Raw genomic sequence first — 26,951 nt, forward strand, 5'->3', positions numbered from 1 at the left:
TGACGGCTTCAAATATGGCCACCGTGGACGCCACTGCGCATGCGGGAACTATTAGGTCCTCGGACGTTAGATGGCGCTGGTCTGCTTCTCTATAATCAGCAATATACCATCGTGGACACTAGATGGCGCTGTGTTCCCTCTTGCATCTGCTATTATCGTAGTGACTGCGGTATTATGGGCTGTTCATATTCTTCCTATGGCGTCTATAGACGGGGGTCTATATCCAAGTGGGGGAGCACACAGGAGGTCTATATCCAAGTGGGGGAGTACACAGGAGGTCTATATCCAAGTGGGGGAGTACACAGGAGGTCTATATCCAAGTGGGGGAGCACAAAGGGGGGCTAAATACCCCTGAGGGAGCACACAGGGGGCCTATATCCAAGTGGGGGAGCACACAGGGGGTATATACAACTGGGGGCAGCACACTGGAGGTCTATATACTTGTGGGGGAGCACACAGGGGGTCTATATATAACTGGGGGAACACACAGGGGTCTATATACTACTGGGGGAACACACAGGGGTTTATATACTACTGGGGGAAGCAAACAAGGAGTATATACTACTGGGGACAGGACACAAGGGGTATATACTATTGGGGGCAGCACACAAGGAGCATATATTACTGGCGGTAGCGCACAAGGGGTATATACTACTGGGGGCAACACACAGCGGTCTATTGTTTTGGAACGCGTGTCGAGGGGGGGGGCCCAGACATAACTTCGCTTGGGGCCCCAGAAATGCCAAGACCGCCCCTGATTGCACGAAGCGATTATCGGCCATTACAGCCGATAAGCCGACATCGTGCATGTTGGCTGACCGTTGTCTTGCAACTGGCTGAAACGGCAACGATCAGCCTGCCAACGATCTGCGGCCGTCGCCGTGTGCAACAGGAGCGGCAGCAGCAGGAGACAGCTTCTGTCTCTTATGGGCTGCACGATCGCCAGGGCATTTTCCCCTCCCCCCCCCCCCCCGGCTCTTACCCGCTCCCCTCTCCGCTTGCTGTTGGCATGTGTAATAGCGCCGGCAGTGGGCGGGGGAACATGGTGCAAGTGAGCGCTCTCTTTCTCTCCACGTCACCCCATATAATAGGGGCTTTAGTTGCTCCTATCAGATTCCACCTTTCATTTTTTCAAAGAGTCTGTGAGGAAAGAAAAGTGGAATCTGATTGGTTGCTAGGGGCAACTGAGACAATTCTACTTTACACCAGTTTGATAAATCTCCCCCCAAAGTGCCTCTTTGGGAGCAAAAATGAATATAAGGCACTGTCTTATTACTGCTCTGCACAGTTCCTGACGTGGACAGAGGTGGCAGCAGAGAGCACTGTGTCAGACTGGAAAGAATACACCACTTCCTGTATGGCATACAGCAGCTGATAAGTACTGGAAGACTGGAGATTTTTAAATAGAAAAAAATTACAAATCTGTGTCACTTTCTGACTCCAGTTGATCTGAAAGAAAACCTCTTTAGGAGATCAGCAACAAATTTACTGCGGTAGCTGCGAGAAGTGGGCCGGAGCGGAGAGAACACCAGGAGGGTAGAGAGGTAATGTATAAAGCAAGGACTGCACAGACATCGCTACCATTATGTATATGAAAAAGGTGAGTATGGTCAGCAGTCAGCCAGTGTAGATATGCTTCTAATGCTGCGCTTACACGGAACGATTATCGTGCGAATTCGAACGATAATCGTATGTGTAAACGCAGCGAACGATCAAGCAACAGCCAGAAATCGTTTATTTTGATCTTTAAACATGTTCTGAAATCGTCGTTGGTCGTTCACAAAAAAAAAAAAAATTGCAGATCGTTCTGTGTAAACAGTCGTTCACCGATTTAACCTATGTGCGGGATAGGCTTAAGAGATCGCAAAACGATTTTTCCGTGCAATATATCGTTCTGTCTAAACGGTCGTTATAAAAAAAACCGACCGTTTATAACGATCGTTATAAAAAAACGTTACTTCGAAAACGTTAATCGTGCGATCGGGCGAATTATCACTTTGTGTAAACGCAGCATAAGTCTGATTTGGCTGGGTGAAGCCCCCGGTCTCTGGGGTGAACACACAGAAGAAAGAAAAAATTCAAATCAGCTTTACTTAGAATCTTTAAAATTACTGTTATTTTAAAGGGAACCTGTCCTTAGATGAGTCCAACGCTCATAGAGAATGACGGAGCGTTGGACTCACCAGTCATTCTCATTTCAGGAGCGCGCGCTCCGGGCTTTGGGTGCTGATATCTCCGTCACCCGACTGAATCAGGAAGCGGAACCCGGCGGGATCAGGTACGTATAAGGTGCTTTAGCGGGGGGTCGGGAGCCTGTCACCCCGGCACGGGGGTTACAGGTCCTCTTTAATGATTCAAAATAAAGCTGATTGAATTTTATGAGCTGAAGGAATCAATTTCTTTCAATAATATACGTATACATATATATATATATATATATATATATATATATATACACAGCACTTGCTGCATAGTTGAGCCGTGTAAAAGCCTCAGTAAGTGATCGCTGATCTAGCAGATCTGTAGTGATCAGGCCGTCTAATATGGCCCTAAGGGTTCTTTGAGATGTAGCCGTTTCTCAGCTGTCGGGGGCCGCAAACCAGCGATTTTTAGTAATCATGTCATGTAATATTATGGGCAAAGTATAAGTGGGTTAATTAACTCTGAGATATAGAGACCTGGCTGTATACTGTTATATGTCCATTGGAACTATTGTGTATAAACTAAGGGTCCTTTTTCACGTGCCGATGGGGGCCCGATCAACGATGTAAATGAGCGCCAATCTGCTAGATCGTCGCTCGTTTACTGGGCCTATTCCATGGCGCGATGATTGTTGAGCGACATCGTTACCCATGTCCTTGCAGCCGTTGCAGCATACATTACCTGGCAGGGCTTCTCTTCCGCTCCATCTTCCTCCCCAGGTCCCACAGTGCAGCATCAACTCCGGCGCAGCCTGACTGAGCTGTCAGACCACTCAGCCAATCACTGGCCGCGGCAGTCCTGGCCAGTGTGCCGCGGGACCCGGGGAGGAAGACGGAGCGGAGGAGAAGTCCTGCCAGGTAATGTATGCTGCTACTTCTCAAATCGGCGCCCACCCGCCGCGCACCGCTAGTCCACCGTAGCGATGCGCGGTGGGGGACCAATGATTTTAGGTCTGGCTCTAAATAAACGGTCAGCCGATGACACGATCATCGGCTGATCGTTTTCTCTATTCCACTGAGCGATAATCGGCCGATTATCGCTCCTAAGGATCACAGGCGGCAGTGTATACTTACCATCCACATGTTTGTGATCCAGCATCCAGGTCTCCCGCCTCTGTCTTAAGGTCCCGCCCCCTCTGGCTGTCAGTCATTCTGGAGGAGGTGGAGCCTGAAGTTATAGTTGGAGGCTGGAGGACTGAAGAAACGTGCTGGATCAGTAGTGGACATGGAGTGGAAATTTAGCAGTAAGACCGATCCTGCTGTTAGATCTGCTGTCAGTATAACAACTTGGTGACCTTCCTTTTCTATGAGCAGTGAGCTGGAGAAAGCTGGGGCCATATTCCTGCAGGTAAATCTCCCGACTAGATTGCTAATCTTTAGCAATAGATTTTAAAGCCCACCAAAAAGGTTTGATCAGCTGAGGATCAGGAGTTTTCCCCGCCCTCAGCTGATCGCTGTCACTTTTACACAGACCGATAATAGGCCGAAGGAGAATTTTCTAGCAACGCCCCTGGCTGATAATCAGCTCATGTATGGGTCCATTTACACAGAAAGATTATCTGCCAAAGATTTGAAGCCAAAGCCAAAATTAAACTGAACAGAGATCAGGTCATAAAGGAAAGCCTGAGATTTCTCCTCTTTTCAAATCCATTCCTGGCTTTGGCTTCAAATTTTTGGCATCTAATCTGTCAGATAATCTTTCTGTGTTAATGGACCCTAAAGGACCTTAACTCTTTAAGGGAAGAGGAACAGCAGTTCTTTATATGATCACTGCACCAACCTTATGGGATCAGAACTCCATTTTGTTAACCCTTTAACGACCCTTGGTGCTGTAACTGTAAGACCACACAGTTCTCTCTATGATCATAGAGATGAGTGCAAGAAGGCGATAGAGAGGACTGTACAGCTGTAACTGTATGGCCACACAGTTCTCTCTATAGTCACAGAAATGACTGCAGTGAGGGGATAGAGGGGACTGTGCAGCTGTAACTGACTATATAGTTCTCCCTATGATCATAGAGATGAGTGTAAGAAGGCGATAGAGAGGACTGTACAGCTGTAACTATGGCCACACAGTTCTCTCTATGATCATAGAGATGAGTGCAGGGAGGGGATAGAGAGGACTGTGCAGCTGTAACTGACTATATAGTTCTCCCTATGATCATAGAGATGAGTGTAAGAAGGCGATAGAGAGGACTGTACAGCTGTAACTATGGCCACACAGTTCTCTCTATGATCATAGAGATGAGTGCAGGGAGGGGATAGAGAGGACTGTGCAGCTGTAACTGACTATATAGTTCTCCCTATGATCATAGAGATGAGTGTAAGAAGGCGATAGAGAGGACTGTACAGCTGTAACTATGGCCACACAGTTCTCTCTATGATCATAGAGATGAGTGCAGGGAGGGGATAGAGAGGACTGTGCAGCTGTAACTGACTATATAGTTCACCCTATGATCATAGAGATGAGTCTAGGAAAGGGATAGAGGATAGGGATTCATTTTCCAAAGAGTCAGTGAGGAATGAAAGGCGGAATCTGATTGGTTGCTAGGGGCGACTGAGCCAGTCTCACTTTACACCATGTTTGATAAATCTCCTGAGAATGTTTTCCCAATTCTATGGCCCATACTGGTTCCACCTTACGCCATTCCATATCCTGGGCTTTATATAGTTAATATTACAGGACCTGAGCCCGGCTGTAAGCTAGCCCTGATCTCCTAGATCGCCCTTGTTTATAGGGCCTATTACTTTGCTTGTTGATTATTTATTGACAGGTCAGAGATGAGCGATCAGCTGATGAGGGAATGTTTGCTTGTTCATCAGCTGATCGCCGGTCATGTCTGTGGAGCGGTATCTGACAGATTTGACAATTATCGGCCCATGTAATACTTGGAGACTTTAAGGCAGGAGTGTGGGCCAGTCACACTACCAACACAGAGAGGGATGCCCGGCATCACACCCAAAACTGTCCAGCCTGGCCCAAAGTGCGTCTGGGTGTAAAAGCTGGCATCAATGCGGGCAGGGGATGTAGATACTGTGGGCCGCAAGTTTATACTGTGTCCAGGGGTTTGTCCTCTCTCTGCCTGGATGTCAGGACATGCCGAGCGGGATACATAGGTGTCATCCCGGGATGGTGGACATTACCCCAAAATCAGGAATGTCCTGCTGAATCTGGAACGGTTGGAAGGTTTATTGTATTAGTGTTAAAGGGGTACTCCAGGCGGGGGTTATTTTTAAGGTATGGCTGGGGAAGGGGTGGAAATAGAGGCTGCTGGTCACTTACCTCCCTGGTTCCAGCGTCGGGTGCCGTCGCTGGAACCGGGGAGATAAGTGACCGGCGGCCTCTATTTCCACCCCTTCCCCAGCCATACCCTAAAAATAACCCCCGCCTGGAGTTCCCCTTTAAAGCGAATGTACCATCAGTACTATCACTGTAAGTGTTTCACATGGATGGAACTGCGCCAGCAAGGGGCACCAGCCTGGGCTGAAGCACTGAAGGCCTGCCCCCAGTGGGAGGAAACCCCTGCCCCTCTATGACGTGGCTCCATTAGAATCAATGAAACTGCATCATAGAGGGGTGGGGGTTCCTCTCTCTGGGGGGCGGGCCAGGCCGCCACCGATGCTTCACCCCCGGCCGGTGCCCAGGAGTAGAACGGCGCTACACCGTTCTATCCGTATGAAACACTTACAGCGATAGTACTGATGGTACCTTCACTTTAAACACCTGTACAGATGGGACTGAATGAACTCACTGGTGAAGAGGCCATGGAGGAGAGTTATAGGAAGGTTTTCTTGTTGCCCACAGCAGCCAATCACAAATCAGCTTTCATATCCCACATTGCTCTGGTAAAGTGAAAGCTGAGCTGTGATTGGTTGCTGTGGGTAAGACAGCATTGTATATATAATATATAGTTATATGGGCTGAAGAGGCTGTGGTAGCACTGGACATCCCACTCATATCAGAGGGCAGCGGTGCTGTATACATGGCTGGGGGGCTGGTACAGGGTTTACATTGAGGATCTACAGGTCTGATTATACCTGGACCCAATGCTTATTGCATCTCTTGTGACACAGACAGGACGAGCGGCTGTTATGAATGATGAACTAATAGTGTATCTGAACATGCTGGGATTTGTAGTTCCACGTCAGATAAGTTCAGTTTCTGCAGGATTTGTAGGCATCTTTGCTGTTAGTAAACTATTTTCATTGGAATCCATAGTTTTTGAGCCTTCTCATCTTTTATCCCCAGTTCCCGGGTTACGATGCTGTAAAGCAGTCTGCTGACCCAGCGGTGACATTGCTGCAATGCTAATCTATGTCCTTTGTCCCTGTATGTACATAACCCACGACTACCTCACAGGGATGTAGCTTTATATGTCCTGTGGCATTTGTCAGCGACTCTGTACCCCCAATCTGCCCCCCCCCCAAAAAAAAAACACCCCGCCTGTACCTTCAGATAGATGCTTTTAATCCAAGGGGTACGTTCGGCAGGTGATGCAGTTATTGTCCTAAAAACAACTTTTAAACTTGCAGTTCTGTATCAAATTGGCGTGGCCTAGGCTTGCACCGCTCCTCCACCCCGCTATCTTCACTATTAGCAATGTCTCTAGGCAGCATTTCTCCTATTCATCACCTGTGTGGACACTGCACATGTGCTGCATCGTTGGGGCACCTGTGCAGTGTTCAGACAGTTGATGAATAGTAGAAATGCTGCCCAGGGGTGTTCCTAATTGTAAAGAGGGCGGGGAGGAGGGACGGAGAGGCGGTGCAAGCCTAGGGCACAGACAGACTGTAGGCCATGACAATTTGACACAGGGCTGAAAGTTTAAAAGTTGTACAATCGCTTTGGGGGGGGGGGGGGGCAGATTGTGGGTACAGTGTCGCCTTAAAAGGTTTATGAATCACGAATTTAACTTGTATGTAATACCCTAATAAGTCCATTAGGTGGTGCCAGAGCTCTAATCACGGTACTACTGGAACACATGACGTCCACCTTAGCACATTACATTTGGGGCCCTCAGTTCTGCCCCTCCCCAGGACCTTGAGGGCCACACTGAGCAAACCCCTACAATAGCCAAAGCAAGTCTAAAGTCGGGAGCAGTAAAGCATAGACCACCCCAGCTGGACAGAAAGCCTGACCTCCGCCCATAGATCTAAGAAAAGGTGAATGCTCATTCATTATGGGGACGATTGCCTCCTTATTCTCAGGATCAGTGGGGGATCCTAGCGGTTGGACCCCCAGCGGTTGGCCTAGCGGTTGGCCCCCAATCCTATAACAGGCTAAGTTGGGAATAACCCTTCACACTCTCTTCTGTGTCCCTTCCAGCTCATTTCAGCATCAAGTAGATGTGGGATTACTGAACAGTGTCTTCCTTATCAATGTGTGTACAAGGCCATGGGGTCACTGACACTGTTCTAGGGGCACTCTGGCTGGCATTTTAATAGAGAAACCATCTTAGGTATAGGTGACCTCTGGCATGTTATGGAAGCCCTGTGGTTGACACTATTGAATGAGACACACTCACACAGTTAAAGGGGAACTCTGGCAGGATTTTTTTCCCTCAAAGGATTTGGTGTCAGAAAGTTATACGGGTTTGTAAATTACTTCTAATTAAAAATCTCCAGTCTTCTAGTACTTATCAGCTGCTGTATGTCCTGCATTCTTTCCAGTCTGACACAGTGCTTTCTGCTGCCACCTCTGTCCATGTCAGGAACTGTCCAGAGCAGGAGAGGTTTTCTATGGGGGTTTGCTTCTGCTCTGGACAGTTCCTGACATGGACAGAGGTGGCAGCAGAGAGCACTGTATCAGACTGGAGAGAATGCACCACTTCCTGCAGGACATACAGCAGCTGATAAGGACAGGAAAACTTGAGATTTTCGAATAGAAGTAACTTATAAATCTATATAACTTTCTGACACCAGTTGATTTGATAAAATCATTTTTCACCGGTGTACCCCTTTAATGCTCCCATACCCTCACTTACCCCTCGAATTTGATGACATCCCAGTCTCTAAGGCACTGATTCCTGGGATCACTTATAGCGAGTCCCCTCTCTCTTTATACCACACAATGAACCAGACTTCAAATGGTCGAACAATTGTAATTTATATGGTTTAAAAATAAAATATGCAGGGGGGCGTAATTCTCCGGAAGAATCTGCAGACGTGCGAACCGTATGACATATGAACCTCATTACTCCGGTGCGACCGGGTCATGGCGGTGACAGATCAGGGGATATGGGGAGAGACTGGGGGGGAGGGGGGATGTGAGATGACGTGACAGATGACATGTACATAAAATAGTTTTGTTTGCTGTTCAGGAGCTGGCATGGAAGTCTGCGGCGGCGGCTTCTATCCAGACATCTCCTCCTCCCGCTGCTCCTTGTTCCTGCGGACCTCTGCTGCATGGAGCTCCTGCACATAGAAGATAGATTATCGTACAATGCTGGTAGGAGGCACTGCTGCATTGCATTGTGGGTATTGTAACCTTATCTACAGAAGACTACTCTATATACTGTAAATACAGATCTACTCAGATACTGAATTCTGAGTGCAGCTCTGAAGGTGACCATTGTGAAAATAAAATATATAAGTAGTGTTAAAAAGCATAATAAAAAATCAACACCAGGACACAAGGCCACCCCATACCTTCTCACGGAGACGCTCCCTGAGAGCCGCCAAGTGGGCGTCACGTATCTCCTTGCTCAGCTCCATCTTGTAGTTGAGTTTTTCCTCAGCCATTCGGCTAAAGTTGTTATTGTCTTCTAGTGCCCTGTGCAGAACGTCCCTCTCGTGTTCCCTCTTTTCTGCAAGTTGTCGCAGCACCTGAGCTTCCTGGGTCTGAAATGGTAAAGACATAAGGTAGGATACCCAGATTACACCAGCATGGCAGCTGTGCACACACATATATATATATATATATATATATATATATATATATATATATATATACACAGGATCTACCCAGGTTATACCAGCTGTACATATATATTATATACAGGAGATCCCCAGGTTATACTAGCTTTACATATATCATATAAAGTATATACCCAGGTTATACCAGCTGTACATATATAATTATATACAGTATATACCCAGGTTATACCAGCTGTAGATATATAATTATATACAGAAGATCCCCAGGTTATACCAGCTGTACATATATAATTATATACAGGAGATACCCAGGTTTTACCCGCTGTACACATATAATTATATACAGTATATACCCAGGTTATACCAGCTGTACATATATAATTATATGCAGTATATACCCAGGTTATACCAGCTGTACATATATAATTATATACAGTATATACCCAGGTTATACCAGCTGTAGATATATAATTATATACAGAAGATCCCCAGGTTATACCAGCTGTACATATATAATTATATACAGGAGATACCCAGGTTTTACCCGCTGTACACATATAATTATATACAGTATATACCCAGGTTATACCAGCTGTACATATATAATTATATGCAGTATATACCCAGGTTATACCAGCTGTACATATATAATTATATACAGTATATACCCAGGTTATACCAGCTGTACATATATAATTATATACAGTATATACCCAGGTTATACCAGCTGTACATATATAATTATATACAGTATATACCCAGGTTATACCAGCTGTAGATATATAATTATATACAGAAGATCCCCAGGTTATACCAGCTGTACATATATAATTATATAGAGGAGATCTCCATGTTATACCAGCTGTACACATATAATTATATATAGTATATACCCAGGTTATACCAGCTGTACATATATAATTATATGCAGTATATACCCAGGTTATACCCGCTGTACACATATAATTATATACAGTATATACCCAGGTTATACCAGCTGTACATATATAATTATATGCAGTATATACCCGGCTTATACCAGCTGTACACATATAATTATATACAGTATATACCCAGGTTATACCAGCTGTACATATATAATTATATGCAGTATATACCCAGGTTATACCAGCTGTACATATATAATTATATACAGTATATACCCAGGTTATACCAGCTGTACATATATAATTATATACAGTATATACCCAGGTTATACCAGCTGTACATATATAATTATATACAGTATATACCCAGGTTATACCGGCTGTACATATATAATTATATACAGGAGATACCCAGGTTATACCAGCATACTTAGTATCACACAGGCCAACCAGAGGATCCTCTGGTGGAACTGACGGCTGCAGAGCCCTCCAAGGAATCATTTATCTGTTGGAATGAACAATGGCAGAGGACCTCCAGCCAGCAACTGTGTAACACGCTGCCGCACCGTAAGAAAGAAGAACATTCTGGGAGAGGAACAGCAGTAGAGCTGTGTAACAGGTGTGTTTTTATTTTAAAGGGGATCATATAGGGACTCCAAAGAGGGGCTTAAATCTACATGGGGTTGCAGAGAGAAGCCTAATACTATATAGGGGCTATCTACTCTATGGATGCTGCACAGAGGAGGTTATCTGATTTATAGGAGCTGCTCAGAGAAGCCCTAATATTATATAGAGGCACAGAGGGGGCCTAAAACTATATGGGGGTTGCCCAGAGGAGGCCTACTACTTTTTGATGGCTGGACAGAAGGGGGATTATTCTATACCAGGGCTGCACAGAGGTTGGCCTAATACTATGTGAAAACACAGAGGGGTTCTAATACTATATATGGCACAGAGGGGGCATAACACTATGGGTGCACTGAAGTGACTAATATATGGGTCCACAGAGGGGGCCGAGTACTATATGGAGGCCTAATACTTAATGGGGCCACAAAGGGGCCTAACTACAGGCAGGGAAACATAATACTATATAAGTGCACAGAAGGCACCTAATACTCTATGTGCGATCGGTAGTGGGCCCAACTACTATTTGATGGGGCAACTATAAGATGGGGCATTTGAGATGAGGACAGGGCTAGTGTGACGAGCCTAAAATGCTGTGTGACTAGATGGCCTGGACTGGATGGAGAAGAAAAGGAAAAATGAATGACTAGATTATATATTGGTATTGGTTGGTATTAGTCAGTATCGGGGCGTATTATTTCTCCATTGCATGTTGGTGTTATTGGTCTTATTTGTCATAACATTACCTCTCCACTGAGCATGCGCGCACCGTCATGGTATTACTTAGTATGGGCTACCGTGTGCACATGCACAAGAGTACATTATGCCCTAATGTGACGCCATTACGTCAGCACGCCCCAATGTGGCGTTACCGCGTCACTACACGGACCTGCTTATGGATACACAACCCTGCTGTCGTCGGTGCATGCACGATATAGCGATTCGCTCCGTCGTGACATCATCACGTCATGGGACAAGATGCGGATTCAATCAGGCCACACAAATAGATGCTAGAGGCAGCCCACTCAATGGATGCTTATCGCTGTCTCCGCCGCACCAGCCACCTGACTGTGCTCCTCCTCTACCTGCATCTTAGTAAATTTAAAGTGTCACTGTCGTTTTTTTTAGTAGTCCAGGCAATTTTAAGAAACTTTGTAATTGGGTATAATTGGCAAATATGCCATTATCTGCATTCAGAAAGGCTTTCCCCAGGTCCCCCCACCCCTCCCTCCTCTCATTCACTGCTCATTATCAGGAAATTGTGTCTTGTTGCATCAGACATGCCCCTGTCTGTTTTATGCAGAGGGGAGGAGGAAGGAGGGAGATTAGTCGGCAGCAGAGAACAAAGTATTAAACAGCGGGAGCTGTGTGAAAGCCAGTATTCAGAGGTCAGAGAGGTCAGTGCTGACTTAAGAGGCGATAGCCCAGTGATGTAGCTGTAAATTAACTTTGTTGTCCTTTTTTGGTGCCTCACCTCCCCCTACCCACCCCTCTCTATAGAGAACAATGAAGACGTAGGGAAAAGGTTCAAGCTGCTTTCTCATGATAAAAATGCATTTGTCTGCTAATAACCCTAATTACAAAGTTTCTAATCACCTGTACTATTCATTTCTGCAAAAAAAAAATTAAAATGAAATGACAGGTACACTTTAACGTTCATTTCCCTCATTATATTCATTATCTATCATGTACTTTTTGTGTACAACTGTATCATTTGTTATTAGGCTCTTAACTTACTTACAAACCTGCGCCAATACCTCTGATATCTTCAGAAGAGACATGCGTTGTACAAACCGTATACATCTTCCATTCAGGTACTGTCATCTACTACACCTCTTCATCATTATATAATGTTATGTGGGCCTAAAACCAACCGTACTAGGGACAGATTCATTATATCGTCATCATATTTTGTTTCTAGGCCAGTTTACTATCATCCCCTACTAACAACATTCTCCGATCTGTGGACGTTCATGCGTCTCTATAATGGCTTCTGGCACTCAGAAGAGGTAAATCCTACAGCTTTCATATCTTGTAGCATTCTGGACTTACATTTGCCCCCATAGTATTGCATGACACTTTGTTGCACTTTTACCAGACTTCTCTTAAACACCTGATATGGCTGACAATCCACAAAGCATCCCTGATGAACCTAGCTATCCTTACCTCACGGGGGAAACACGTAGGAGTAGTGGAGTATCCATATCTTTCCGAAAAGGCATTAAAGCCGAAAACCTTCTGTCCATTCAAGAGAGTACATACCACATATAGCTATATTTTATGTTGCTATCATCTCCAAGCAGGAACTACTATACTTTAATATCTATCCTACATAAGTGACTGAGCAACCAGACTTTTTCTGACTGTCTCCCTCACTTAGAGTAGGGTCAGTCCTGCTTGGCACAGGGGACGCACTAACCTAGCGGCTCATAGAGTTAGGTAGGGTGTAATAGACTTTTTCATCTTGGACAAACACCCTCCCTCGTCTATCGTTATAGTTCTGTAGATATGCTACTTTTTCTCACTGTATATTATTTGTTTATATTTATTTGTTATTTATATTTATATTTATATGTATTTATTTGTAAATATCCTTTTTGACACTTGAATCTATAGTGTTAGTCTACCACTTATTGTTATTACTGTATGCTTCAAATTGTTATTGGTCTTAGTATACTGGTTTTGTATCATACTAATCGGTAGTGGTCATAGTTTGGGGGCCCTTGTATACTGGGTGGTCAATAACAGTACGGCGGGAATAGTAACACCCATGGTGTGGGGGTATTATTTCGCCCTTGTATACCAGTAATATTGGTCTCTGCTTACTGGTGGATTAGTAACAGTATGGTGGTAATGATGTGGGGGTATTATTTGGCCCTTGTATACTGGTTGATCGGGAACAGTATGGCAGTAATATGGTGATAATATTTCTCTTTGTGTGCTGGCATTATTGGTCTCTGTATACTGGTTGATCACGAACAGTATGGTGGCATGGTGCGGTTGTATTATTTGGCCCTTGTATACTGGTTAATTAGTAACATAATGGCAGTAATAGTAGTGGTCATGGTGTGGGGGTGTTATTTGGCCCTTGCATACTGGGTGGTCAGTAACAGTATGGCCGGAATAGTAACAGTCATGGTGTGGGGGTGTTATTTGGCCCTTGCATACTGGGTGGTCAGTAACAGTATGGCCGGAATTGTAACAGTCATGGTGTGGGGGTGTTATTTGGCCCTTTTATGTTGGTACCATTGTTCTCTGTATACTGGTTGATTAGTAGCATTATGACAGTAATAGTAGTGGTCATAGTGTGGGAGTGTTATTTGGATTTTGTATATTGGGTGGTCGGTAACAGTATGGCAGTAATAGTAGCGGTCATGGTGTGGGGGTATTATTGGTCTCAGTATACTGGGTGGTCAGTAACAATATGGCAGTAATAGTAGTGGTCATGGTGTGGGGGTGTTATTTGGCCCTTGTATATTGGGTGGTCGGTAACAGTATGGCAGTAATAGTAGCAGCCATGGTGTGGGGGTATTATTTGTCTCAGTATACTGGGTGGTCAGTAACAGTATGGCAGTAATAGTAGTGGTCATGGTGTGGGGGTGTTATTTGGATTTTGTATATTGTGTAGTCAGTAACAGTATGGCGGGAATAGTTGTGGTCATGGTGTGGGGGCATTAGTTGGCCCTTTTATGTTGGTACTATTGGTCTCAGTATACTGGGTGGTCAGTAGCAGTATGGCAGTAATAGTAGCAGCCATGGTGTGGGGGTATTATTTGGCCCTTGTATACTGATATTATTGGTCTATGTATACTGGGTGGTCAATAACATTATGGCAGTAATAGTAGTGGTCATGGTGTGGGGGTGTTATTTGGCCTTTGTATACTGGTATTATTGGTCTCTGTCTAAAGATTGATCAGTAACATTATGGCAGTAATAGTAGCGGTCATGGTGTGGGGGCATTGTTGGTCTCAGTATATTGGGTGGTCAGTGACACTATGGCAGTAATAGTAGTGGTCATGGTGTGGGGGTGTTATTTGGCCCTTGTATACTGGTATTATTGGTCTCTGTATAATGATTGAGCAGTAACATTATGGCAGTAATAGTAGTGGTCATGGTATGGAGGTATTAATTGGCTCTTGTATACTGATATTATTGGTCTCAGTATACTGGGCAGTCAGTAACATTATGGCAGCAATAGTAGTGGTCATGGTGTGGAGGCATTATTGGTCTCAGTATATTGGGTGGCCAGTGACAATATGGCGGGAATATTAGCAGTCATGGTGTGGGGGCATTAGTTGGCCCTTTTATGTTGGTTCTATTGGTGTGAGTATACTGGGTGGTCAGTAACAATGTGGCAGAAATATATATGGATTATAATATAACCACTTATATACTGGTGTTGTGGAAGATTTTTTTTAATTTTTTTTAGTGATATAGCGTGGCTTTTTACATGAAAATCAGTTAATGCTGGTGTGAATATGTCCTAACAATGCTGCTGCAGTGATGTTTGGGCCCCTGGTGGACCCAGTATACTCCAGTCCAGCACTGAGCATGCTCCATATGGCTATACAGAAGATGATGTATAACGTTTACCTTCCTCCTCTCCTCCGCAGCCTCCAGCCTCTTCTGCAGTTCTTCTAAGGAGACCTCCCTCTTCCTGGGGGAGATGGCCAGGGGGGGACCATCTGGGGATAAGTCTGAAGGAGATTTCAGGATCACCTCAAAGCTCTGCCCTGACGACCTCTTGTTGAGCTGCTTCACCTCCATGTCTGTGGACACACAAGCCCATTATTACTATTATTGTGGAGTCAGTGACTATTAGTCAGGAGGGATATGGGGGATTTCCTGACCTTCATACTCATAGATTGTCTTGGGATGAGGCTGCGAGTAGAAGCAGGAGCAGATCAGGGACAGCATCGACAGCTCCTTCATCTTCTCTTTGTAGGCTGCAAGAGAAAAGAGGGTATAATGGGCCGCTGCTGGTGACTAATAATAAGACTATGTTCACACCTTTGTGTCCATTTCTGTTACAGCAAACGAAGCAATTTGCAAACCGTTTATTTTTGGGCCTGAAAAGTGACTAAAATAGTGCAAAAGTTGTACAACAGTATGTGACTGTGTAGATCAGAGAAAACTGCCCGTGCTGACACATTGTACGTAGCAGCTGTCAATGGAGGTAAGAACTGACTAAAGGCAATATATAGTGGGATTTCCTACACCGACACATTGTAACAAACAAGCTGTTGGAGCAGGACAAGGTAAGTAAAGACCTAAAAGCACTACTAGGTGTAGTGCGGCTTGTCTAGACTGGCAAACTGTAACAAAGCCGGTGGTAGCAGGACTGGGTTAAGGAATTATAGGGGAACGCCATATATCAACTCATGTTGAAAGTTATACAGATTACTTCTTTTTAAAAATCTCCAGTCTTCCAGTACTTATCAGCTGCTGTATGTCCTGCAGGAAGTGGTGTATTCTCTCCAGTCTGACACAGTGCTCTCTGCTGCCATCTCTGTCCATGTCAGGAACTGCCCAGAGCAGCAGCAAATCCCCATAGAAAACCTCTCCTGCTCTGGACAGTTCCTGACATGGACAGAGATGGCAGCAGAGAGCACTGTGTCAGACTGGAGAGAATACACCACTTATTGCACGACATATAGCAGCTGATAAATACTGGAAGACTGGAGATTCCGACACCGGTTGATTTTAAAGAAAAACAATTTAATCTAAGTAACCCTTTAAGTTACTTATCCAGGCACGGAGTGTGAAGTATTTTCTATACTTTCACTTTCACTAGCAAACCCTCTGCTGAAGCCAAAACATTAACCCAAGTTCAATACTAGGTTTACAGGGAATTGCTTAGACCAGTGTCCCCGATCCAAAGGTTCCCCAGCACTTACACAACTACTATCTTCTATCATGGAAGCATGGTGGGGGTTGTAGTTTTGCAACAGCTAGAGAACCACCTTTTGAAGGAACACTAGGCTCGACTTATCAAAAGTGAGTGATCAGGACTAGGAGAAGAATGAAAAGTGTATGTAAGTGCAGGGTGATGATCATGTGCCAAGATGAGGGAGCTCTATACCAGCACCAGTATATATACGGCACTGTTTGTGCCATACATATGATAGGTAGATGGTGGTGCCATGCAGTACATGAGGCAGGAGACCCAGCAAGGAGGGGAGAAGGTGTAAACCATGCAGAAATCTACACCTGTTCCGGAGGCGTGCACCTCTTAGTAAATACATCCGGGTAGATGGGGCTTTATTTAAGACCGGAGTATGAATACATTGGTCTTAAAGTGTCACTGTGGTTTCATTATTATTATTATTATTATTATTATTATTTATTTTTTTTTCAGAAATCAATAGTATAGACAATTTCAAGAAACTTTGTAATCTGGTTTATTAGCAAAAAAAATGCATTTTTATCATGAAAAAGCAGTTTGAAGCTCTCCCCCCTGTCTTCATGGTTCTCTTATGGAGAGGGGAGGGGTTAAGGGAGATGAGGCACCAAAACAGGACAACAAAGAGTTAATTTACAACTACATCACCAGGCTATCTCCTCTGAAGTCAGCAATGACCTCTCTCTTCTCTGAATACCGGCTTTCACACAGGTCCCGCTGTGTAATCCTTTGTTCTCTGCTGGTGACTAATCTCCCCCCTCCCCTCTTCATAGATTAGACAGGGCACGACTGATGTAAAAAAAAAATCGAGATTTCCTGATAATGAGCAGTGAATGAGAGAGAGGGTGGGGGACCTGGGGAAAGTCTTTTTGAATGCAGATAATGGCAAATTTGCCTAATAAACCCAATTACATAGTTTCTTAAAATCGCCTGGACTATTGATTTCTGCAAAAAAAAAAAAAAAAATGACAGTGACACTTTTTCAGTAGCAAAAACAGAACTTCTGCAGCGCAGCAGCACACAGCAGACAGGGCTGTGAGACTCAGACTAGTCACCAAGGACTCTCAAAGCCTCTGCCCAAACATCCAGTCCTCATCATCTGCTGCGTGTACAGCCTCTCTTCTCCAGAGACCACAGAGCCTGGCGCCAGCTATCAGCCCTAATTACCAAATGCCAGACATGACAGGCAGCTGGCAGCAAGAGCGAGTGTCCTGGGTATAAAGCAAGAGGATGATGGGGATGACTGGCTACAAAGAGAATAGCAGAACAGAGGGCCTTCTGCTGCATATACACTGGGCGTGACAATACTGGTCTAACATAGTAATAGTAATGATAATATCTTTTACTTATAAAATTTAAAAAGAATTAAATTACAAATCTATATAACTTTCTGACACCAGTTGATTTGAAAGAATTTTTTTTCTGCTGGACTATATCCTGTGAATGTGTGTAGGGACATAATACCGGCGGGAGAGCAGCTTATATTGCGCTTCCTGCAATCTGGAAGAGATCGAGGAGGAATGGGTGCAGGAGTATATTCTTTCGACCCGGGCCGCAGAGAAAGAAAGGCCTAAGTCTGCCTCCCAAGCTGACAAGAAAGGCAGACATGGCTGTCCCGGTGGGGAGCCCAACATGGAGTAGAGAAGAGAGAGTGACGGAGAGGGCCAGAACCCAAACATAGGGACTCAAAGGTGGGAAGAGCCCATGCGAAGCCAGGTGGTGAAGGTAAAGAAAGGAGAAAGTGGTGAAGCTGCATCTGTAAGGTCCTTAAGGTTTGAGATTGAGAACCAAGAGGAGCTGCAGAGGAAGTTTTTAGCCCTGAAGAAGCCCGACTATCTACAAAGAACAGGGTCATCCATCTCGGGAGAGAAGGACGGGTTACCCAGCACAGCGGAGAGGGGAGCAAGGTGACGCAAAGAGAGGTGCTTATGGCACACTTTTAAGGTGGGAGCTATGGTAGGATGGGCATTACCAAAGCAGACAGAAGAGGTTGACCAAGGGGCGGCAAGCAATGGTATTGGGGAGAGAGCCTTTTCCATCTTGACCCAGAGCTTAGTCGAGTCATGTCTATGCCAGTCTAGGAGCCTGGATAGGTGTGCAGCGGCATAATACTGGAGTAGGTTAGGGAGGCCTACACCTCCACAGGCTTTGGGGCGACATAGGATAGACTTGGCCAGACGGGGCTGCTTGTGAGCCCAGATAAACTGTGTGAGGAGAGAAGAGAGTTGCTGAAAATAACACTAATAAATTGAAAAGTCTGACGTAAAGACCTGATCAGCCAAGGATTGGGCATTCTCCCCGTCCTCAGCTGATCACTGTGACTTTTACACGGACCAACCATCGCCCGCAGGAGTGTTACTAGCCACAATTACTAGGGATAATAGGCCTGTGTAAAAGGGCCTCAAACCCGACCAATCTTATAGAAATTGTCGGCCTTCCTTCTGTCTTATCTCTCGTGCAGGTGAATGTTATCTCCTATTACCACTAGAGCATCATATCAGATGCAATTCCAGAAGCCCCTATCCCCTTCCTCCCCATTATTCAGAGGCCTGCAATGGGATTGGTTGCTATGGAAACTGTTCCTCTGCTATAGTAAATTTCCCCCTATCAGTTTTTGTTGGTTTAAATGGGTACATAGCGAGGTGATCTCTACTGATAGCAGCCATGGTGGTGTCCTAGGGGCTGTCACTATCTGTCTGTCTATCTATCTATCTATTTATCTAGCTCCTATCTATCTATCTATCTATCTATCTATCTATCTATCTCCTATCTGTCTATCTATCTATCTATCTCTCTCCTATCTATCTATCTATCTCCTATCTGTCTATCTATCTCCTATCTATCTATCTATCTATCTCCTATCTATCTCCTATCTGTCTATCTATCTATCTATCTATCTATCCATCTCCTATCTATCTATCTATCTATCTATCTATCTATCTATCTATCTATCTATCTCCTATCTATCTATCTATCTTTCTCCTATCTATATATCTATCTATTTATCTATCTAATCAATCATCTATCTATCTATCTCAGTCTCATATATATTCCCCCTTCCCCTGTGTATACATTGGGCGCCATGGGCCTGTACTCTCCTCTGGCCCTGTATATCTTGTATAGATCACAGTTTGCAGATGATTCTCTTCGCCATGGTAACAGGACTGGGCCACAGAACCTAAACCCATCTCCTCTCTATTTCCTGTGTGGTTCAGGGCAATCTATTGTTTCCTGTTATCAGCCATCTCATATTGGGAAGAAAGGCTATGATTGTAATGGATATAGGAACTCTGAAATAGTCCACAATATATCTCACATCTTCATTCTTGAGACCTCCATAGACACCTACGGTACCTCATATGTAACTGATATCAGCCGCTCCTCTTATAACACTCCAGCACTGATATAACCTCCAGACGTCTACATCGTATGTGACTGATATCAGCCGCTCCTCTTATAACACTTCAGCACTGATATAACCTCCAGAGATGGATATATACAGATGTGTCAGATATTCTTATTATTACGCTCCAGAACTGCTATAACCTCTATAGACATAGACATACAGATGTGTGACATATCAGCTGCTCCTTTTATTACGCTCTAGCACCGATATAACCTCTATAGACATACAGATGTGTGACATATCAGCTGCTCCTTTTATTACGCTCTAGCACCGATATAACCTCTATAGACATACAGATGTGTGACATATCAGCTGCTCCTCTTATTACGCTCTAGCACCGATATAACCTCTATAGACATACACATGTGACATATCAGCTGCTCCTCTTATTACGCTCTAGCACCGATATAACCTCTATAGACATACACATGTGACATATCAGCTGCTCCTCTTATTACGCTCTAGCACCGATATAACCTCTATAGACATACACATGTGACATATCAGCTGCTCCTCTTATTACGCTCTAGCACCGATATAACCTCTATAGACATACACATGTGACATATCAGCTGCTCCTCTTATTACACTCCAGCACTGATATAACCTCTATAGATATACATATGTGTGACATATCAGCTGCTCCTCTTATTACACTCCAGCACTGATATAACCTCTATAGATATACATATGTGTGACATATCAGCTCTTATTACTCTCCACACTATTATAAGCTCCTGCAGGTATAATGCATTGTGCAGCAGGGTGGCTTCATGTCATGCATTCAGAGAACAGACATCAGGAGCAGGATACATGGAGGGCGACATTCCCAGGCTCCAACCCAGCAGACATCTTGTCTTGTGACACTGGTTATAGTGGATGTAATGTAAATATAAATATATATATATATATATATATATATATATATATATATATACACTTCCAGCTGTAATCATTATTCTGCATCATGCCATAGACACTGTATATCCAGAGATATCCCATAGATATTCCCTCCCACCTTTTTTCTTTCCCCATTGCAACCTCAGTGTTCTCCACCCATAAATCCCAGCCCAGAATCCGCCAGCACTGCAGACAATAGGGAGGATTTGGTGACTGGAGCTTGTTGGATACCCAGAGGATCTGTCAGAATTTACATGCCTTACTGTGCACCATTATCACCCAGCAGAAGGGGGGTCCTGTCCCCAGGGGCTGGAGCATGGCAGGATATGGTGCTGATCAGCTGCCACTCCCTAGGCTAATATATATATATATATATATATATATATATATTTATGATATAAGACCCCAATAATGATGGGACCCCTGGTGCTGAGATGCCTGACTGCACCACCAAGGGCTGGGTGATAGGTTCTAAGAAATCCCACCCATGCAGGTTGAAGGCAGACCCAGTATGGCTGCGTGGGCGAGGGGTCCAGGCGATGGCACTGCCATGTCCTGCTTCATTGTGCATTGCCATAGCCCAGGAATTATTAACAAAGAAAGAAAATGTGGCTGCATGGGGAATGGAAAAGCAGAATAGGGGGAGGGTCAGCCATCATACATGTCATGTACATGCCTGTGCATATATACAGAGGAGGATGGGCTGCTCTATACAATGTATCCCTATGTGCAAGAGGCTTAGATATCATCATCATCATCAATATAATATGCATCAATGTCCACAGTGCACACCCAGCATCCTGCTGTATGCATCCATATAATACATGCTAGAGGAGGCAGACATGCAATCCAACATACAATATGGAGAAAAGCTCCCTCCACCACACCCAGGGAGCCCCCAGTGTGCCCGGATATAGAGGGTCTTATAGGGCAGAGGGCAGGGTGATGGCACAGGGCAGGGGGGCTGCCTACCTGACACGGTGCTGACCATGGTGCTGGAGGAGGATGCGGCGTGGAGATGGTGCTGGGTGGCGGAGTACTGCAATGCTGAGGAGGGAGAGGGAGCGCCTGACTCAGCTCTAGGGGGATCCAGGCAGAGGAGGAGGAGACAGAGGTGGAGGTGGGGTGGACGGTGCAGGAGACAGCAGGGTGGGGGGCTCCGGGTCACCCTCACAGGAGGCGGCAGCAGCAGCCAGACCCTGAGATCTGCTCCGAGAGATTCCTGCAGCTAGAGGAGTCACACCCAGCCTGCTGCCCCCAGCACTATTGTCAGAGGAGGACCACCCCCTGTGCCAGGCACACCCAGAGCCCCCCGACTCCTGCCAGCAGCCCAGACCCCTGTGTACTTACACACTGCATATACACCAGGGGCGTAGCTAGGGGTTAAGCCTAGGGGGGGCGAGTGAGTCTCAGTGGGCCCCCAACTAATTATGTTACCCATAGGGAACCTCAGTAGATGACAATGCTTTCCGAATAATAAAGGGTATTTTCTACTACATTATTCATAGTGCACAGGGACTGAGAACAGTGGAAAATACTTTCTACATTTCACATACTGTATATAACCATGTTAAAATTTAAGGGGTTATCCAGCATTGCAAAAACATAGCAGCCTTTTTCCAGAAACAGTGCCACTCTCCCCCAAAGCTTGGATGTGGTAGTGCAGCTCAGTTCCAGTAAAAGAGAATGGAACCAAGTTGTAATACCACAAACAACATAGAGGAAGTTATGGCGCTGTATCTGTTTTCTAATTGACCATCCATCCATTCTTCTATCTCTTAATCTCATATCTATCTTTATCAGGCAATCCCCCCCCCCAAAAAAAAAAAGATAGTATCCTGCATGTAGGCATCACCTCCAGCACCATCTCATGTAGGTAATCCCCACGGTATGTATTCCCCATGCGGCCACCCCCTTCCCCAGCTGTAATCTCCCTGGTAATCCTCCTGGTGGTTAGACACCACCACTGTGAGTGGACTGTACCTCCAAATTAGGTACCCCTATTCAGTTAGGCAGCACATCCCATACCCCAACCCCTATAGATAACATCCTTCCCAGGAGTTAGCCATCCATCCACATAGGTCTCCTCTATAACTAAGGAAACAAAAGCCATACTTACCTGCTGTGCGGTTGCAGTACTGTAGTCTTTTCATGTCAACTCTCTCCCTACTCTGTGAGCGCATGAGTGACATCACTCATGTCCAAAAGCTCTAAGGGAGGGAACAGCCACTTGTGGCCACAACAGTGATTGGCAGGGTGGAGAGCCTATTCAATCACTGTGCCGCATTCAACCGTATGTTCTCGCATCAGGCACAGCATTTGCTAGCCATGTAGAAGCACGTAGTGCTGGCCAGGGGCCACCTACAGCCAATAGACATTTGTTAAGTCTGTCTGCAAAAGCAATAGCTTTTGCAGACAGCATTAACTGGTGAAATCTTCAGTGGGCCCCCTGCCTGTGTGGGCCCGGGAGCATCCGCCCCCTCTGCCCCCACCAAATTACGCTACTGATATACACCCATCTACACATCTATCTCCTATCTATCTATCTATCTATCTATCTATCTATCTATCTCCTATCTATCTCCTATCTATCTATCTATCTATCTCCTATCTATCTCCTATCTATCTATCTATCTCCTATCTATCTATCTATCTCCTATCTATCTATCTATCTATCTATCTCCTATCTATCTATCTATCTATCTCCTATCTATCTATCTATCTATCTATGTCTCTATCTATCTATCTCCTATCTATCTATCTATCTATCTATCTATGTCTCTATCTATCTATCTATGTCTCTATCTATCTATCTATCTATCTATCTATCTATCTATCTATCTATCTCCTATCTATCTATCTATCTATCTATCTCCTATCTCCTATCTATCTCCTATCTATCTATCTATCTCCTATCTATCTATGTCTCTATCTATCTATCTATCTATCTATCTATCTATCTATCTATCTCCTATCTATCTATCTATCTATCTATCTATCTATCTATCTAATAAAGGGGCATAAAGCGTTTGCACTAGCATTTTCCTACTATCAAATATTTCACTAACAAACTAGACAAAAATGCTTGATCTTTGTACACTGTCCATCAGATGGGTGGAGCTTAGCAAGCAGTGGGAGTGGTTTTATTGTAAAAGGGGGTGTGATTCAAATATGGAAAAAGTGCGGCAAAATCTAATCCGAATTAAAGATAGCAAAGGGCCATGGTCACACTACATAAGTTAAGTAATATTCATGGCCGTTGTTGACGATTTGCAACAACGGCTGTGATTACTACGTAGCTTACATAGTGCTGCCTTCAATGAAATCCCGGTAGGAGTGTATACACATAGTACATATATACATACACATAGTATACACCCCGGCCGGGATGATCTTCTCAGACACCGGCCGTTGTCTTACAGAGTGGGAACATGGCCTTAAGGGGCATACACACAAAAATACAGAAAAATGCAACAGCTCACTGCAATGGTAAGATGCAGACTCAATACAGAGATGAAGATCACTTAAAGCAGCCCCCATCCCGAACTGCTAAAAAAAATGTCCATAAAAAAATGTCCATAAATCGGTGTCCCCCTGACGTTCCTTACTTGTGGAAGATGTCTTCATTGTGCTGTTCCTCTGTTATTCTTCCTGGAATAGTCTGAATAAATTGACAATTGGGTGATACCATTCATGTAATTAATGGGCCGTGTTCTGCAGGCCACGCTGACAGCACTGACTGGGCACTACCAAGGTATGAAGGGACAAGTGTAACGGTATCACTCAGTGTCAGCGTGTTCCTGTATTTCCAGGAGAAATAACAGAGTTAAGAATTTTTATTCCAGATTGTTATAAATCAAAATTGATGGTTGATTGAATAGATTTGGTGAATCATACTGTAGCATTTGTTTACCTCTACTTACCTCACATGATGTCAGGCAACCTATAGGCAGCTTTTTTGGCCATGATATTGTTTTTTAGAATTTTGTCATTTCATTCACTAAAGACAGCCCTAAAGAATTGGCCACTAGGTGTCTCCCTTCCCTGCAATCCGCTGTCCACTGCCTGTTGTCAGAGAAAATCTGTCTCTAGTAACAGCTAGATCAGGACCGAACACACAAACTGGGGCGGGGCTTAGCATGTGCTGTGTGCAGGAGAGTAGGCTGTGTACCTGCAAGCTGAGCCAGTCTTCCTGCTGGGGATGATCCACACTGCTCCAAAAGGCAGACAATAATAGCCGATCACAGATGTTACAGTATGCTGAAATAGTATGGCCAATGCACTGTAGAGGGTCCCTGGAGGGACTAATGAAAATTAAACAAATTTTAAAAATCCCCCAATAAAGAGTATATTTTTTTCCCTGAAACAAAGGTCAAGGTGAACACATAAAGGGTGATATTAAACAGTACAACTTGTCCTGCAAGAAATATAAGCCTCATACGGCTCTGGCAATGGAACACTAGAAATGTTTGGTTGGGTTCACATATGTGTCATATACATAAACCTGATCCGTATGCAGTCATCATTGTTTGCATCCGTTCCTCAGTCCCTTTTGAGCATGCTCGTTTCCAAAAACACATCATGATAGGTAGATGGTAAAAGGAGGGAATTTGATGGATATGAGGGCGGGCTTTAGAATGCTCCTTTGGAAGCCATCTACCGAGCTTCTACAGTATAGAGAAAGCGGGCACCACTCTACAAAATAATAAAGCAATTGGGTGCAATACACGAAATATTGTGAAAGAGAAGACTAAAGAATTATGTACAGTGGTGCCTTGGTCTTGGTTTAAGAAAGTTTTAAAAGAAGAGCTCACAGTTTTTCAAAGTTGTAACTTGGTTTAAGAGCATTGCTTTGGTGTAAGAGCTCCCTGAACTGGGTGGGAGGGGGAGTGGAGGAGGGGCATGGTCTGCATAGCGGGGTCTACAGCCCTGTACTCTGACCCAGGAAGTCTCCCTCACCTTCCAAATCATGGCAGATCCTTTTCCTCCCTATTTCATGCTCCCTGCAGTCTCTGTCAGCTCTTGTGTTTCCCATCCTCTTCATTCCTGCTATAATGTACCTGCACTTACACTCAGCTATACACACTGCTGCTATAATGTGCCTGCACTTACACTCAGCTATACACACTGCTGTTATAATGTGCCTGCACTTACAATCAGCTATACACACTGCTGCTATATTGTGCCTGCACTCACACTCAGCTATACACACCGCTGCTATAGGCTGCATTCACACTACGTATATTTCAGTCAGTATATTTCAGTCAGTATTGCAACCAAAACCAGGAGTGGATTAAAAACACAGAAAGGATCTGTCCACACAATGGTGAAATTGAGTGGATGGCTGCCATATAACAGTAAATAACGGCCATTATTTCAATATAACAGCCGTTGTTCTAAAATAACAGCAAATATTTGCCATTAAATGGCAGCCATCCACTCAATTTCAACATTGTGTGAACAGATCCTTTCTGTGTTTTTAATCCACTCCTGGTTTTGGTTGCAATACTGACTGAAATATACTGACTGAAATATACATATACTGACTGAAATATATGTAGTGTAAACGCAGCCTCAATGTGTTTGCACTTACATTCAGCTATACAAACTGGTGTATAGAGAAGTTTCTATCTCTGTCCTCCTGCAAAGCTCTGTGATTCTCACTTCCTGATTGGTCCATGCTGAACACACACCCCTCCCCCATTGCTGTCATGTGACCACACAGACCTCTGACAGCAGCCCTGCTTTCCTATTCTAGCCTGTTGTACTACGCTACTGCATTATGGGGATCTGCAGCTCCATCCTGTATCTACAAACTGCTGCTGTGTTATCAGGGTTATACAGTTACTATACATTATATACCACATGCTGCTATACTGTACAGTAACTTATATATCACATAGCCAGCTGCTGTGTTATCAGGGTTATGCAGTTACTATACATTATATACCACATGCTGATTGCTATACTGTACAGTAACTTATATATCACATATCCAGCTGCTGTGTTATCAGGGTTATACAGTTACTATACATTATACACCACATGCTGCTATACTGTACAGTAACTTATATATCACATATCCAGCTGCTGCAGTGTTATCAGGGTTATACAGTTTCTATACATTATACACCACATGCTGCTATACTGTACAG

At 44.4% G+C, this 26,951-nt stretch overlaps 1 protein-coding gene and 1 long non-coding RNA gene across 2 annotated transcripts; one reads left to right on the forward strand and one right to left on the reverse strand.

Annotated features, from left to right (window-relative positions):
- The first annotated feature begins 9 nt into the window (after window positions 1–9).
- On the forward strand, window positions 10–9,057 carry LOC138772163 (uncharacterized). Its single transcript, XR_011359719.1, has 3 exons — window positions 10–169; window positions 8,522–8,678; window positions 8,970–9,057. It is a non-coding gene; the product is annotated as an uncharacterized lncRNA (long non-coding RNA).
- Window positions 8,289–21,982, reverse strand: STMN3 (stathmin 3). Its single transcript, XM_069952355.1, is given in 6 exon segments — window positions 8,289–8,574; window positions 8,577–8,615; window positions 8,850–9,041; window positions 15,182–15,357; window positions 15,439–15,534; window positions 21,769–21,982. Coding segments are annotated over 6 exon segments (579 nt in total). The 5' UTR covers window positions 21,788–21,982; the 3' UTR covers window positions 8,289–8,517.
- Between the last annotated feature and the right edge of the window lie 4,969 nt (window positions 21,983–26,951).

Source organism: Dendropsophus ebraccatus, chromosome 14 (genome assembly GCF_027789765.1).
Source record: "Dendropsophus ebraccatus isolate aDenEbr1 chromosome 14, aDenEbr1.pat, whole genome shotgun sequence".
Taxonomy (NCBI): Eukaryota; Metazoa; Chordata; class Amphibia; order Anura; family Hylidae; genus Dendropsophus; species Dendropsophus ebraccatus.